Source organism: Microtus ochrogaster, chromosome 8 (genome assembly GCF_000317375.1).
Source record: "Microtus ochrogaster isolate Prairie Vole_2 chromosome 8, MicOch1.0, whole genome shotgun sequence".
Taxonomy (NCBI): Eukaryota; Metazoa; Chordata; class Mammalia; order Rodentia; family Cricetidae; genus Microtus; species Microtus ochrogaster.
The window spans coordinates 14,519,298-14,536,696 of NC_022015.1; the positions used below are offsets into that span (position 1 = coordinate 14,519,298).

At 44.6% G+C, this 17,399-nt stretch overlaps 1 protein-coding gene across 1 annotated transcript in view; it reads right to left on the minus strand.

Annotated features, from left to right (window-relative positions):
* The window catches only part of Otoa (otoancorin), an 82,144-nt gene that overhangs the window by 60,705 nt on the left and 4,040 nt on the right, over positions 1 to 17,399 (minus strand). Inside the window, exons 2-7 of the mRNA XM_005351171.2 lie at positions 7,697 to 7,791; positions 6,861 to 6,889; positions 6,739 to 6,769; positions 6,595 to 6,622; positions 5,021 to 5,108; positions 2,034 to 2,165 (exon numbers count right to left, since the gene is read on the minus strand). Coding sequence (XP_005351228.1) covers positions 2,034 to 2,165; positions 5,021 to 5,108; positions 6,595 to 6,622; positions 6,739 to 6,769; positions 6,861 to 6,889; positions 7,697 to 7,791 — 403 coding nt within the window. The remainder of the gene's footprint in view (positions 1 to 2,033; positions 2,166 to 5,020; positions 5,109 to 6,594; positions 6,623 to 6,738; positions 6,770 to 6,860; positions 6,890 to 7,696; positions 7,792 to 17,399) is intronic.

A 17,399-nucleotide genomic window follows, 5' to 3' on the forward strand; every position in this document is an offset into this window, starting at 1 on the left:
CCACTGTCTCAGTGGGTGGGAGCACTGGACTGAGCTCCCAAGGTCCCAATGAGGAGCGGAAGGAGGGAGAAGATGAGCAAGAAAGTCAGGACCGTCAACACTTTTTGAGAGTGCCTGAAGTCACTAGACCTGCTGCTCAATGTGTTGAAGAAACACACAATTTACCTCTGTTTGTACTGGGCCTTTCCGTAAGTGTTCTTCAAGATAATCGGCTGCCTTTGCAATCTTCTGTATTTTTGTTACATAGAATTTTAAAACATCACTCTGAAATAGGCCCACGGCTTCCTCAGAAGGAAACCCATTTTCCAACCTCAGAATCAATCTTTCTAAGAAGTGTCACTAGAGGTTACACTTCAAGATTCTGTTTCCTCACCTGAATATTAAAATGCAAGATTCTTTCTTATTTTTTTTTACTTTGATTTCAGGTGCCATGTATGGAATTCAGGATGTTGTTCATCCTGGGCCAGCACTCGACAACTATGCTAAACCTTCAGCACTTTTTCATGTGTGTGCATGCATGCGTGTGTGTGAGCATACATAGAGCTTCTCTCTGTAGTCCAGTTTGGACTGGAACTTCCTAGGCAGTCCAGAATGATGTCAAAATCTCTTCCTATCTCAGCCTCCTGACTTCAAGGATTGCAGGCATGAACCAGCAAGCCTGGCTTTAAGTGGCAAAATCTTTCTTAACTTATTTAATGTTGTGGAGGAGATTAAATCAATCCATGCATATTATACCCTTAAAACAATGACAGATGGCTAGCTGTCTGATGGGCCAAAACTGACCCATTGCTTGTGTGTGTGTGTGTGTGTGTGTATGAATAAAGTTTTATTAACATATACCCATACCTAATAGCAGAGTTAATTAACTGTGACTGGGGGTGTATGCCCTACAAACATTTTTAGTCACTGGTCCCTTGCTGGTCATTACCTTACAAAAACATCTCGTAAACAGAAAAGCCTCAATAACCATTAAACAACATAATTTTTAATAGATTTTGAGTTGACGGTATTTTAAAAACTGAAGTTAATTTCAAAATGAAATCTATCCATAGCAACCTAGTGGCTATTATGTTTTAATAACTAATATTAAAGTAGGAACAGATTAGGAGTTAGGGATATAGATTTCCCAACACTCGTGAGGTCCTAGTTTTGATCACTATCACTACCAAAATAATTAAATAAAAAGTATATAATCATTAAAATGTTCAAATCCTCTTAAAAAGCCTTGTGAATTAAAACTAAGAAGAATCTTAACATTTTAGAGCTGAGAGATGGGTCAGCAGTGAAGAGTGTGTCTGTCTTGCAGAAGAACTTGGTTTAATTCCCAGCACCCACATAGGGTAACTTACATCTACCAGAACATCCAGTGAATCCAATGCCCTCTTCTGACCTCCATGGGTACCAGACAGACACATGGTGCACATATACACAGACAGACAGACAAAACTCCCACACACATTAAAAGAAAAATAAACTAGTCTTTTTTTAAAAAAAAAAAAAAAGAATAATCTTTCCATCCTGAGTTCATCTGAGGAAATTGGGGCTAAGCAAGGATTCAGCCCCATTTTGGAACAGTGATCCACACCCAACTCTCACTAGTAAATGGGTACCAGCCCTCAGCTCTGGAGCCTCAGGGCATTCTGGAGTTTGGGGATCTTGCTGTCTGTGCAGCTCATGTCATTAATCTTGTTTTGTAGTCAGTGTTAGCTGCTGCTTGTCTTCATCCTGTACTGTAGCCTTAGGGACAGAGGCAGTTCTTTCTACACCCATTGGACACAGCAATCACCCTCAGACTCTTTCCAACTCAAACTATTAGAAGGCCCTCAGTACACTTAGTGCCCAGAAAAGTAAAAAAAAAAAAAAAAAAAAAAAAATGTAAGTTGGAGAAACTGGAGAAGAAAAGCCAGGTTCTAAAGTCCCAAGTGTGGGTGGTAGTGAAGAGAGAAAGGCATCAAGAATGACCAAAGCCTGGGTAGTCCCAGCAAATACCAACTGCCCCTGCCCCTCCTCACGAGATGCTGACCACGCCTCACCAGGTGGAGCCACTTGTCTTCCAAAAGGCATTTCATGGCAGTACGGAACTGCTCGGCATCAGCGTCCCTCAGGTCTTCCAGAAGCTTCTGGGGCTGGTACAAATACTGCTCCAGGTGGGTTTCCATGACTGCCTAAGCATGGATGGGAGAGATTCAGTCAGTGAGGACAGAAGCCAGGACAGTAGGTCAGCACCATGGCCAGCAGCCAGTGGGTTACCCTTGACACTCTGCAGAACCCACCAGTCGGCAGGCAGCCTGCATGTGGGGGCTTTAGTGGTTGCAAAGACTATAAAGTCGAGGGATTCCTTACAAAATCCAGATTTCCAACTCCACTTAGGAAATACGGAGGATGGAAGAGGCTGGGCATGCTTCCCTCTTCAGGTGACCAGCCTGATAGTTCTATTCTGCCGTCTGCCTGGTCCCTGCCAGGGCAGTGGGCCTCTGATGAGGAGCTATGTGTCCCTGGTCTCATTTTTCTTTTTTCCTTTTTGTTTGTTTTGCTTTGTTTTGTTTTCTTGAGTCAGGGTTTCTCTGTGTAGCCCTGGCTGTCCTGGAACTCACTTTGTGGACCAGACTAGCCTCAAACTCACAGAGATCCGCCTGAGTCTGCTTCCAGAGTGCTGGGATTAAAGGTGAGTGCCACCGCGGCCAGGTGTGTCCTTAGTGTCTTACCACGCAAACCCTAGAGCTGAGCAAGGAGAAAACCTAGGCAGAATGAGTAAACGTGTCTGAAGTCCTTATCAGGCCACCGGCCTCCCCTGAGAACCTTTCCTCTGCTATTTGGGGACTCGTTTTTTTCTTTCTTTCTTTCTTTCTTTCTTTCTTTCTTTCTTTCTTTCTTTTCTTTCTTTCTTTCTTTCTTCCTTTCTTCCTTTCTTTCTGTCTGTCTGTCTTTCTTTCTTTCATTAGGAACTTTTGGACTTGCTGCTGCTGTTCAGTTTGGGGAGTGAGCATCTCACTATGTAGTCCAGTCTGACCCTAAATCCACACTCCTCTTGTGTCAGCTTCTCAGATGCTGACGTTACAGTTGTACGCCCAGCCTCAGTTTCTTAAATATTCCTCACACGAATATTCTCTAGGAAGGCAGTGTGAGACCATGCCTGTGGGCAAATCCTGGGTACAAAGGCAGATAACACATCTGCAAATCTCCAGGCTCACACTTATCTGAACTTCAGCTTAGTTATAGTATATTTGTGTGCTGTGCTTTGTCTTTTGAGAGGGGTCTCATATAGTCCCAGGTTGGTTTCAAGCTCACTGTGCAACCACGGATCATTTTGAACTTGTGATTCTTCTGCCTCCACCTCCCTAGTACTGGGATTGTAGGTGTGTGTCAACCATGCCCTTTTCCTGCAGTGCTGGGGATCAGACCTGGGGCTTTCTGCACGCTAGGCAAGAGCTCTGTCAGCTGAGCTACTCCTCTAGTTCACGGACATCCTATGTTTGCATTTGCCGAGTTGGCAATCCTACATCTGGGCCTCAGAATTCACATTTGGAAAACAGGACCATGATAGATAGACCCATGCAGGGTGTTGGAAGAATTAGATGTCTACAGCGTTCTCAGGGGTACCTAGCACAGAAGTGCTCAGTAGTGTCTGCCCACCATATTTTTTTTTTTACTCATGATGAGTTTTCATTGACTTGATGTCTGTCCCCACTTCAGGATGGTGGGAGTAATGTCTAGTTCTCTGCCTCGTTCTCAGTGCCTACGGCTATGCTGGCCTGCCAAGGGTGTCAAGAACCTGATTGAAGATGTGTGTGTAGCAGTAATAGATCTACCAGTATGGAAAACCTTACTGCCAGAGAGGAAGGGGTTACTCCTTACTGCTAATTACATTGCCAGGAGTGATGAAGACAGGTGCAATATGGGTCCAACAGTCCCTCCAGCTGGAGGAGCAAATATCCAGCAGGCTACCCTCTGGGTGTAATTCTGCTGTGAATGTCTGTTGATATTTCTGTTTTTATTAAAACATAAGGTAAAGCTGGAAATAACAAAGAACGGAGCTGTTCTTTTATTCATCAGTCCATGATGTGACTTCATTGCTAAACAGAGTAACGGGGTGTTGGCACTGTATTAACTCATCCTCAGTCTCACACGGTATCGTCCTGAGCCACCAGACATGACACCCCACTCATCACATCCCACTGTGCCCTACTGATGCTCTAGCCGAATTTCCACGGCTGTCACCAACAACTGTGGACCTATTGGATGTGGTTTATCTCCCAAGACTCAGGCGTCAGAGGTTCAGTTCTCAGGAAGGTGACATTCAGAGAGGATGCCACCTCGAAGAGGTGGACCCTGGTGTGAGGGGATGGGATGCTGCCTTGGGAGAAACTGAGAGAGTTCCCATGAGACACTGGTTAGTCCTCAGAAGAAGATTAACGTGAGCTTGACCATGAATCCTGCCCCAGATTCCTGTCTGCCCATGTGATTTTTCCCTCTCAAGGCTGTGTCCACCACTGCAATGCCATCTACCAAGTTTAGACACTCAACTATGTCTGTGCAGGAGCCAGCACTATACTGATGGATTGCTAGCCTCTAAAACTATAAAGTAAATTACACTTATTTTTAAAAAATATATTTTATTAATGTATGTATATATTAATATATATACATATACATACTGTGTGAGCATAAGTGCACATGTGTGTAGAGGTGCCCACAGAGGCCTGAGGAGGACAGCAGATCCCTTGGCTATAGAGTTGCAGGTATGTGGGAGCCACCAGCATGGCTGCTGTCCTCATGATTGAGCAGCAAGCACTCTCAACTCTGATTCAACCCTTCATTCTAAACCTCCTTGCTGTCTTGGGATTTTGTTACAGTAGCAGCACCTGGTCTTGGATACTGTGTTACAGTGATAGAAAAGTGTCTGATACACTCCTGATGTTCTTTCATCAGTAAATCCCCTCCAGTTTCCACTCGGTGCACAGCTGGTTTGCACCAAGAGATGACCGATAGAAGAATGTAGGAACAGGTCTCACATGCGCACCTGCAGGCTGGGGATGGTAAAGGCCACATCCCGTGAGTTCAGATAGGCAAGGACTCTTTGGGACAGGTCTACAGTCCACACGTGGGAGCTGCAAGCAAAGAAAGATGGGAGAAAGTCAATGACCAGGTCCCCTGAAAACAATCCTGTCCTGGCTGTGTGCCCCGAGGCTCAGAGGAGAGGAGGGAAATGGGCCAGCAATGCTAGGAACTTAATGTTGAGAAGAAGAGTGACCTTCACCTGGCACAGTGGGAGGAGGTGTGTTCATGAGTGTGCGTACAGATGTATACACACAGGTGTGTATATGTGTGTGTATACAAGTGTGTATGTACACGGGAGTATATGTGTGCATATACAGGTGTGTGTTTGTATACAGGGATATGTGTGAGTTTGTGTCTGTACAGATATATGTGTGTATGTATGTTTGTATACAGGTGTATGGGTATATGTGTGTATATAAAGGTAGGTATGTGTGTGTATACAGGTGTGTATATCTGTATATACAGGGATATATGTGTATGTGTGTTTGTCTGCAGGTGTATGGGTATATTGCATGTGTATAAAGGTGTGCATGTCTATATATACACATGTATGGGTGTGTACATACAGCTATATGTGCATGTGTGTATACAGATGTGTGTTTGCATGTGTATGTGTGTGTTTGCATGTGTATGTGTGTGTTTGCATGTGTGTAGATGCCTGAAGACAACCTCAAGTATCATTGAGACAGTTCTCTCATTGGCCAGGAGTTCACTGATTCAGCTAGACGGCCTGACCAGCAGATCCTAGGAATTTCCTGTCTGTATTGCCCCGGCAGAGGGACTCCAAACATGTGCCGCCATGCTGAAAACTTTCATGCAGGCTCTGGAGGTCAAACTCAGGTCATGTGAGGCGCATGCTTTATAGCCTCTGCCATCTCCCCAGCCACGACAGCTTTTTTCTAATCTCTTTTTTGTTTGGATAAATAGTTGGATGGATGAACATATAAGTAAATAAATAAAATTACAGCCTAAAAGGAAACATCTAAAACCCCCATTGGAGTTCTCACGGGAAGAGGGATGTTTACAGGGGCCTCTCATCTTAATGTGATTGGCTGTCCCTGCCAGGGGCCCGAGGCCCCCATTTCCTCTTCTTTATGGAATGCATATTAGGATTTAATGCTGAAAAACGGTCTCTCAGCAACATTGCCACATCACCCCATCTCTCCAGCCTCTCACACGGGCCTGGTCATCACAGAGCAGAGGTGGCAGCAGGCCCTGGAGCCAGGTGCCAGGGTCACACCCCAGCTCTGCCACTCCCTAGCTTTATGGCCTCCACTCTCCGGCCCCAGCCTGAAAGGTAGAGTAAACACAGACGTGTTTCTCTTCCCCAGCACTGGGGAGAATGTGGCCTCCTCAGAAGCGCTTCAGGCATCTCGGTCTTAAGCTACAACAATGGAGGAACAGGGTTTGGGGACAAATCAACTCAAACACTACTTTGGTGGAAGCTCATATACTACTTTTCTCAAGTAAGAAACTCCATGTGAGAGCTATTAGGGGGAAAACGCCATCCCTTGCAACCCCTAGGGGGCAGATTACCTTCCAAACTGTACGAGGTCCAGAAACGCTACAGTGGGGACAAAATGAAGAGACAGCTATGAGTGGACTCGTCCCCCCGACACCACAGCCATATTCTGTTTGAAGGTCTCAGAAGGTACACATGGGACAGACCGGGGACATTACCATTCAGATAGCTTCCTTCTATTATTTCTTCCTAAAAGGCAAAGAGAGCAAATCAAGTAAAACATTCAAATCGACAGCACCAGTAGAGGGGATTTTGATTAAAATAAAAATGGAACACTCACCGCCATTTTCTGCAACAATGGGTGTAAATCTGTAAGAAAGCCATTGGACCCGTGAGGAGAACTGAACTGGGTGAACTTCATACGGCAAAGGCAGCCACCATGGGAGCCCAACAAAAGCCGCTCAGGTTTTCCAGGAGTTGTAATCACTACGATAACTATGCTCGGTGTGAGAAAACCTTGGCTCACGGCCCCCACTGAGAACCTTCACACGGCATCACAGGGAGTGTCAGTTTGTCTAGCCACTGTGGAGATCAGGAAAGAGGTGTCCCACAAACCTAAGCAGAACTACTGTCTGAGCCACTCTGTGTCACATGGAGGCAGCTAAGGTACACACCACAGAGCTGCCTGCCCATCTGTTCTCGGTGATGCAATGTTTCACAATTACCAGGATATGGAGCCAGTCTAGAAACCTATCGTCAAAATACTGATGGGAAAGGTGGGGTATACACACAATGGAGCATTATTCTACCATCGAGAAGAAGGAAACTGTATCGTTTGCAGGTGAAACACTGGAACTAGAGATTATTGTGTTAACCAAAATAAAAGCCAGACTCGGAAAGACAGGCACTACGTGCTTCCCTCATGGGTGGGACCGAGTGAACCTGTGGGGAATGGGGGAAAGCGAGGGTGAATGCCATCGAAGTACATTGTGTGCATGTGTGAAGATCCCTAAAAACCCTACACATACCCACGGACACACAGATGTACACACACACACACACACACACACACACACACGCACTTCTGAATGCATCATGAGCCTCAACTGTCATATCCAGCTACATCCCCTAAAATGTGTGGAAGCCGTGAAAGATGTGTTTCTCCTCAGGACTTACCCTGCCCGGAGCTTGGGTCTCTCTGGCACACACTTCCATGGCTCAGAAAGAGGACCAGGAGAAAGGAGAACATCCTAGGTCCTTGAGACAGTCTCCTGAAGGTAAGTCAAGCACAGAAATTATTCAGGTTTTAAATTTTTACTTTTAAAAATGTATTTAAGAATATTCAGGAGCAAAAGGAACAGACTCTAAGTCCTTGAAAATATTTTAAATGACTCAGTGATTCCGGCATGTGTCTAAGACCCTTTCATCATGTCCCCGTTTCTAGTCTTATACCGCCCTGTTCTGCTGCACCTAGAACAAAGGAGGGCTTCAAGTGCTCGCTCCTTTATCTCTCTCTTGAGCTCTGGATCCAGGATATAAGAAATCTCACAACACAATAAGAAGACACCCCAACAGGAAAACAGAGTTTAACTTCCTTAAAATCGATATGAAAATGTCCAGTAAGCACACAGAAGCTACCACAGCATGTGAGTCACATTCTACAGAGCTCAGCTCAAAACAAGTTCCATTTGTGGGGTTTCTAATAAGCAGACAGGACAGATGGCTGTTTGCAAAATTTAAATCTATGCATGTCGCCTTCCTTCCTAGTATCCCCAGGATAAAACAAAACATGTGAAATAAACCCACAATGAGACCTCACACAGTCACTAAAATGCCTAAAAGCAGAAGACTGACAACAGCAAATGTTGGCAGCGCTGCGATGGGAAAATAAGATTACATACTTGGGACTCTACAATCAAGGAATTTCAGGGGCTTGGGCTGTCGCTTAGTTGGGAGACAGCTTGCCTAGCAAGGGCAAAGCTCTGAGTTGGACCCCAAGCACTGTAAACTTGGCAGTGGAGGTACACACCTGTAATCCCAGCACACAGGAAAGAAAGGCTAGAAAATCAGAAGTGCAAGGTTATCCTCAGCTACCTGGTAAGTTCAAGGGCAGCCTGGGCTACATAAGACTGTCTCTAAAAAAAGAAAGGAAAGGAAAAAGAAGAAAGAAAGAAAAGGAAAAGGGAACTTCAATTCCAGGTATTTGCCAAAAGAAATGGAAACATGTAGATGCAAAGATTGGTTCAGCCTTCTTTGTAATAGCCGAATCTGGGAACAACCTAGTGTTCAACACGTGCAAGGTTTAATACAGCATCTATTCAACTGAACCAGTGGATTGCCACTCAGAAATAAAAATTAAACCTATTGCCTTAGACAATTAGAAGACCTTTGTGGAACAGAATATTTGTTTAACTAAGTAAAGATGTTTTATATCTGTTTATGCTGTGTTGGTTTAACAATGTAAGGATGTGTTGCATTCGGTTGACCTTACCTGCCTAAGGCACCTGATTGGCCTAATAAAAAGCTAAACAGCCAATAACTAGGCAGTAGAGGGATAGGCAGGGCAGGCGGGGCAGGCGGGACAGGCGAACAGAACTGATAAGTAGGAAGAGGGATCTAGGCTCAAGAGAGAGTGAGGGAAAAGAAAGGGAGATCCCGGGGCCAGACAGCCGAGGGCCACTGGGGGCCAGTCAGCAACCAGTCCGTCAGACATGAAGGAAGCAGAAAAGTAGGATGCACAGAACACAGATGAGGTAAGTGAGCCTCAAGACAGCACACTGATTAGTAGAAATGGATTAATTCAAGTTTGAAGAGCTAGCTAGAGACAAGCCTAAGCTAAGGCATAGCATTCCTAATTAATAATAAGTCTTCATGTCATGATTTGGGGACTGGCAGTCCTAGAAAGCCTGCTACAGAAAACCTGACAAAATATGTTAAACAAAGGTTTCAAGATACTGAGTGCAGCCGGGCGGTGGTGGTGCACGCCTTTAATCCCAGCACTCGGGAGGCAGAGGCAGGCGGATCTCTGTGAGTTCGAGACCAGCCTGGTCTACAGAGCTAGTGCCAGGACAGGCTCCAAAGCCACAGAGAAACCCTGTCTCGAAAAACCAAAAAAAAAAAAAAAAAAAAAAAAAGATACTGAGTGCAGGAATCAGAAGACTGATGGAGGAAGGTCATTGGTTAAATAAAAAGAAACTGCTTGGCCCTCATTGGTTAGAAGATAGGTGGGAGGAGTAAACAGAACAGAACGCTGGGAGGAAGAGGAAGTGAGGTCAGATTCGACAGCTCTCCTCTCGGGGGCAGAGGCCTCAGAGAGACACGATGCTCCACTCTTGCGGGCAGAGGCGAGAGCTCTGCTCTCTGAGGCACACGCGATGAAGCTCCGACCAAGGATGGACGTAGGCTAGAGTCTCCCTGGTAAGCCACCTTGTGGGCTACAGCAGATTATTAGAGATGGGCTAGTCCAGGTGCAAGAGTTTGCCTAAAAGAGGCTAGATAGAAATGGGCCAAGCAGTGCTTAAAAGAATACAGTGTCCGTGTAATTATTTCGGGTAAAGCTAGCCTTGCGGGCAGCGGGGTGCTGGGGACGCAGCCCCGCTGCTCCTATTACAACAGAAGACTGGGGTCTTGGAGAGAAGATCTGCAGACAAGCAGAGCCCGGCCAGCACTCCTGTTCCCATCCTGAGTCTCCAGCCCACAGCCAAGCTGAGGAGGCTGAATGGCAGGTCAGGAAAGTCAGGGCATCGAGATGTCCAGGGAAGGGCGCTGGAAAGGAGTACACCACCCAGAGAAAGTTCGGGAGATCTGAGGAGGGATTCCTTGAGTATTGAAGAGGCCACCTGAGACAAGAGAAATGAAAGCACAGAAGGTGGGAGCCATCCTTATCTGGGAGCAGGGGCATTCCCACAGCTAGAGCAGAAGATGTTGCACTGGGACCGTTTCCCTGAAGAACCGCCTCAGGAATGGCCACAGGAGGCTGCGTCACTTCCTGGATCGATGCAAGAGGAAAAGAGGGACAAGACTGGGTGAAGAACATGAGACTTCATCCCACATTTTCCACTTCCTATCAGTCTGCATTTTGAAATGGGAAACTATTGTAATCACTGTAGAGTCCACAGGAAAAAGAACAACAAGGATGACTGTCAGCAGCACGCTGAGTAAAAAGAGTCCAGGAATGAGACTAGGAAAGGTGGGTCCACAGCTAAGCGCTTGCCACACAAGCACGAGGACCCGAGTTCAGATCTCTAGCACCCAAGTGAAAGGCAGATGGGGCATGCCTGTAATCCCAGCCCTGGGGAGGGAAAGACAGGAGGATCCCTGAGGCTTGCTGGCCAACCAATTTTGTTGAACTATTAAATTCCAGGTTCAGAGAAAGTGGGAGAGCCTATGTCAAAGAGTAAGAAGAGTGACTGAGGACGGTACCCTATGTCAACTTCTGGTCACTTCATACATGCTGTGCACACATTCATGCACATGCACCATTCATAAAAAAATAGTATATGTTACACAATTCTATTTATGTGAAACCCCAAAACAGTTAAAAATCATCTACCTTGACAAAGTCAGGGGTAACCAGGGACACTCTGAGGGCATGCTGGGAAGCCTTGCTGCAAACGAGCATGAGAGAATTTCAAGGAGTCTGATGGAAATTTATTTATTTTTGTTTTGTGTATATGAGTGTTTGCCTGTATTGATGAGTGTGCAGTACCTGCAGAGGCCAGAAGAGGGCATCAGATCCTCCTGGGACTGGAGTTACAGACAGATGGGAGCTGCCAAGTAGGTGCTAGAAATCAAACTGAGTCCTCTGAAAAAGCAGCTTGTGCTCTTTAATGGCCAGGTCATCACTCCAGTCCCCATGCTGGGAATTTCTCTGTCATGGATGCAGTGGGTATTACATAGAATCCACACTTACCCAATCTCCTTGGAATGGCTGTTTTAAATGGCTGGGTATTACTGCAACTAAGTCATAGCTCCCAAAAGTTGCAATCGAAAGAGAAAAGGAAACCATGGGCTAAAGAGTCATGCAGTCTGGTTTCTGTTCCACCTCTGCCCCTCATTAGCTGTGTGATACAGGGAATTTGCTTCACCTCTGTACTTCAATTTTCCCTGTGTTTCAGTTGAAAATGGGGTAGATAGTGGTACTGTCCGAGCTTGCATTATGTTGTTGTGCTAAAATTCTGATCAAAGCCAACTTGGGGAGGAAAGGGTTTGACTCCAGGTTTACAGTCTGTTATCCAGGGATGCCAAGACAGGAACCTGGAGGCAGGAGCCGAAGCAGAGGCATGGAGCTTGTTCCTAATGGCTTGCTCAGTCTGCTTTCTTATACAATCCAGGACCACTGGCCCAGGGACAGCACCACCCACAGTGAGCTGGGTCCCCCTATATCATTAGCCCATAAAACATCCCACAGATGGGCCTAGAGGCCAATCTGAAGGAGGTAGTCCCTCAGGTGAGCGTCCCTCTTCCCAGGTGACTCTAGTTCATGTTGAGTTGACAGAGATGAGCCAGCACAGGTACTCACCTCACACCATCTTTGGAGAAGTTAATCGGTCACTTTGAGTGGAACTTTGCTTGGAAGAAGTTTTGAGTGTGAAGGGTTTTGTTTGTCTGTTTGTCTGTCTGTTTGTTTGTTTGTTTTTTCAAGACAGGGTTTCTCTGTAGCTTTGGAGCCTCTCCTGGAACTAGCTCTTGTAGAACAGGCTGGCCTCGAACTCACAGCTATCCTCCTGCTTCTGCCTCCCGAGTGCTGGGGTTTAAGGCGTGCACCACCATTGCCTGGCTGAGTGTGAGTTTTTAATAAGCAAAGAAGTCAAATGTCAAAGTTTCAGCCTATGCCTGTCACTGTCACTTATTCTCTTTTTACTGCTCAGATAAAGCTCTTTAAGGGGCTGTACCACCTACTTCTTTGTGCCTTGCTCCCTGAGGCTGCTACTCAGTGCTCCTTTCTGTCCTTCCAAGATGTCATATTTCCCAGGTCAAGGTCCTTCGTGAAGATTCCTCCCCTCTTTTGGCCTGGCTAACTCAACTCATTATAAATCCCAAGTCTTTCATGCAGCCCTCCGTGAATTCTCTAAGACAAGACAATTAGAAAGACCACCGATACTTCTCTTTCTGAGCACCAGGCATGGCTAAAGTACATATTTATATCTGTATAATTATTTCATGCATTCATTTATCAAATGTTTATTGAGCATCACTGCAGGCCAGGCATTATCTACACTCTGAGGATATGGCAGTTTGCAGAGTTGTGTCCCTGCTGATGTGTTAGGGAGTCAGGAGGAAAATAAATAGGCAATCTAGTAACTCTGCTTATGTCAGGGAATGATGGATGCTACCGAGGAAAAAGAAGCAGTGAAGGAATGGGAGCCATGGTAAAACACGGAAGGGAGGATCTGAGGACAGGAAGGAATGAATCACAGGAATATCTGAGGAAAGAAAGTTCCAGAAAGAAAAAAAGAGCTTGATTTGTTTGCACGTTTTCCCATAAACCAAGCAAGAAAGGAAAGTGATGAGGCTGGGAGCGGCTGGCCTCTCTGGTAAGCACTCACCCTTGGTTTTGAAGCAGTTGGAGTCACTGGACGGGCATTAGCATGGGGACATCTTACTCTGGCTTTTATTCTAACTGGATACTGGATACATGTAACTCCTTGGATGGGACACCAGCCTTGCTGAGAGTTTTGAGGAGGACTCAGCCCCAGGGAGTGGGGGTTAGGAAACTCAGCTGGTTCCGGGGGTGTTCAAAGGTGCAGCCGACATGGGCATACAGGACAAGAGAAAGAGAGAAGTCATAGATGGTGACAAGGATTTGGGTTTGAGCATGTAAAAGAGCTTGGGGAAAGCACTGAATCACTAGGTTGTGGAAGAATCACTTAAGCTCCATCTTGGACATTCTAATTCCAAGGGGCCGATTGGCCATATGGTACGGATGGCACTGGGAAAAGCAGGATTTGAGTTTGCAGGTCGAGGGAACAGCTCAGACCAAAGCTATCCTCACACAGCAGTCAGTGCGTTTTTAAACTCAGGAACTAGATGAGATCGCAGAGAAACGAGCGCAGAGAGAAAGATTTTTTTAAGGAATGACATGTGGTGGGGCCGGAGGAGGGCAAGACTCTGTCGTGAAAATGTCAGGTTGCCCAGGTACCAAGAGCAAAGTCAAGACTGGAAAACTGTCAGAACAAACAACCTAGCTCCTTCAGTAAATGATAGTGGAAGGGGACTAAGGAGATACACCCATCACTTGTATTGCATAATTTGAACTCTGATTCAAATATAACATTAAGAAAACAATTAGGGAGCCCCTTTTCTGGGCTTTATATCCCAATCTACAACTTTGGATGAAAACTTTCACTTTATCAGAAACCAGGCTGGATTTGGGACCCCAGGTAAGACACCATGTGCCCACCACCTGCCAACACTCCTGAAAGCCCACCCAACAACCCTAGACTACACACCATCCCCTGGGCTCCATATCCTGGCCTACAAATCTTTACCAGAAGCCAGGATGGATCTAAAGACCCCAGGCACCCCCAAACCCCAGTGGAGACACCCTGCTGGAAATGAAGACTTGCTAGTCACCAGAATCCTTAGCTACTTAGTTCAAAAGACCAGAGAGGAAGGAGAAACCAAGGAACAAAACATACATCCAACAAAGACAATGCAACCAACACCTAGACCCTATAATCATCCAGCCAGGCAGTGGTGGAGCATGCCTTTAATCCCAGCACTGGGGAGGCAGAGGCAGATGGATCTCTGGGAGTTTGAGACCAGCCTGGTCTACAAGAGCTAGTTCCAGGACAGGCTCCAAAACCACAGAGAAACCCTGTCTCGAAAAACCAAAAAAAAAAAAAATCATCCCAAATCCATATGCCTATATGATAGTATAAGAATATAATCAATAACAGAAATGAATTGTTCTCTCACCAGAACCCAGCTATCCAATGACAGCAAGACCTGAACAAGCCAACACAGCTAAAGCACAAGAAAATTACCTAAATAATAATAACTTTATGAAGATAATAGAGGCCCTGAAAGAGAAAATTAAAAAATACCTTAAAATTGAGGAAACGACAAACAAAAAAAAAATGGATGTAATCAATAAATCCCTAAAAGAATGCCAAGAAAGCCAAGAAAAACCAACAGGTAAAGAAAACAGTTTAAGACCTGAAAATTGAAATATAACCAATAAAGAAAACACAGACAGAGGGAATCCTGCAAATAGAAAATCTGAGTAAGTGAACAGGAACTACAGATACAAGGATCACCAAAGAATACAAGAAATAGAAGGGAGAATCTCAGGCATTGAAGACACGATAGAGAAAACAGATTCATTGTTCAAAGAAAATGTTAAATCTAAAAATTTCTAACACAAAATAGCCAGGAAATCTGGGACACTATGAAAAGACAAAACCTAAAAATAATAGGTATAGAAAAAAGAGAATGATCCCAGTTCAAAAACCCAGAATATGGTAAACAAAACCATAGAAGAAAATTTTCTCAACCTAAAGAAGGACACACCTGTAAGGTACAAGAAGCTTACAGAATACCAAATAGATTGGATCAGAAAACAAAATCTCCATACCACATAATAATTAAAACACTAAACATTCAGAACAAATGAAAAATATTACAAGTGGCAAGGGGAAAAGGCCAAGTAACATATAAAGGCAGACCTATTAGAACCACACCAACTTCTCAACAGAGACTCTAAAATCCAGAAGGGCCTGGACTGATGTCTTACAGACTGTAAGAGATCACAGATGCTAGCCCAGGCTACTATACCCAGCAAAACTATCAAACACCATAGATGGAGAAAATTTATTTCATGACAGAGTCAAATTTAAACAATATCTATCTACGAATCCAGCCATACAAAAGGAACTAGAAAGAAAATTCCAACCCTAGAAAGTTAACTACACCCATGAAAACACAGGCAATAAATAATTTCATACCAGCAAAATTCAAAGAAGGGAAACGCACACACACAACCACACAGACACACATATACTACCAACAACACCATCAACAAAATAACAGGAACTAACAATCATTGGTCATTAATATTCCTCAAATTCAATGGACTCAATTTTCCAATAAAAAACATGGGCTAAATGTTTTTGGATAAAGAAACAAGAATACATATCTTGTTACAAGAAACACACCTCAACATCAAAGATAGACAGTACCTCAGAGTAAAAGATTGGAAAGAGATTTTCCAATCAAACAGAGCTAAGAAGCAAGTTGGTGTAGCTATCCTAATATCTAACAAAATAGATTTTAAGCCAAATTTATTCAAAAAAGATAGAGAAGGGCATTTCATACTCATCAAAGGAAAAATCCACCAATATAATGTCTCAATTCTGAACATCTATGTCCCCAATGTAAGGGCAACCCTTTTGTAAAAGTAGCATTACTAAAGCTTAAAACAAACAACACCAGGGAGGGGAGCAGAGAAAAATGTGGAGCTCAATAAAATCAATTTAAAAAAACCACAACACCCCACACAATAATTGTGGAAGACTTTAAAACCCCACTTTCACCAAGGGACAGGTCATCCAGACCAAAACTGAACAGAGAAATACCAGAACTAACAGATGTTATGAATCAAATGGACCAGCAGGTATCTACAGAACATTTCACCCAAACACAAAAGGATATACCTTCTTCTCAGCACCTCTTGGAACCTTCTCCAAAACTGACCACATACTCAGCCACAAAGCAAGTCTCAACAGACACAAAAAAAAAAATTGAAATAACCCCCTGTATCTTATCAGACTACCATAGATTAAAGTTGGATTTCAACAACAGACAGCCTACAAATTTATGAAAACTGAACACCTCTCTACTGAGTTACCACTGGATCAAGTAAGAAATAAAGAAATTAAAAACTGCCCAGAACTCAATGAAAATGAATGTACAACATACCCATACTTATGGGACACATTGAAAGCGATACTAAGAGGAAAGTTCATAGCACTGGGTGCCTTCTTGAAGAAGCTGGAGAGATCTCATGCTAATAACTTAACAACACACCTGAAAGCTCTAGAATAAAAAGAAGCAAACACACCCAAGAGGAGTAGATAGCAGAAAAAAAAATCAAACTGAGGGTTGAAATCAATAAAATAGAAACAAAGAGAACAATATAACTAATCAATGAAACAAAGAGTTGGCTCATGAGTGGACTGTGGGCAGCTGAGGACAGAAACATGAGCATTCAGGTTGGGGAGGGGAAGAGGACAGTACTGAAAGAGACTACTGGAAACGGGGGGCATTTCAGGGTCAGCTAAAAACCTGGTGCAAGGGAATCTCCCAGGAATCTACAAGAATGACCCCAGCTAAGGCTCCTAGCAATAGTGAGTACAAAGCCTGAACTGGCCATCTCCTGTGGATCAGACAAGACTTCCAGTGGAGGGAGTGGGAAACCAACCCAGTCACATAACCTTCAAGCCACTGTCTGTCCTGTTTATGATGTGCTGGGGTAAGGGTGGCCTACAGATTGAGGGAGCAGCCAACCAATGACTGGTCTAGGCTAAAAGCCATGCCAGGAGAGTAAGCCCACCCTGACACTGCCTGGAGCGCACAGTCTGGATGACCCAAAAAGCTAGGATGGGATTAAATACAACTGGAGGGGGAACGTGTTAATGCAACGATGCCTGACGATATCTGCTGTGCACACAGATTGGTACCTAGCTCAATTGTCATCAGAGGGGTTCCATCCAGCAACTGATGGAAACAGAGGCAGACCCACAACCAAACATTAGGTGGAGCTCAGGGAATCCTGCAGAAGAGGGAGAGAGGATTGTAGGAGTTAGAGGCGTCAAGAAGACAAGAAAACCCACAGAATCAACTAACCTGGGCAGATAGGGGCTCACAGAGACTGAAC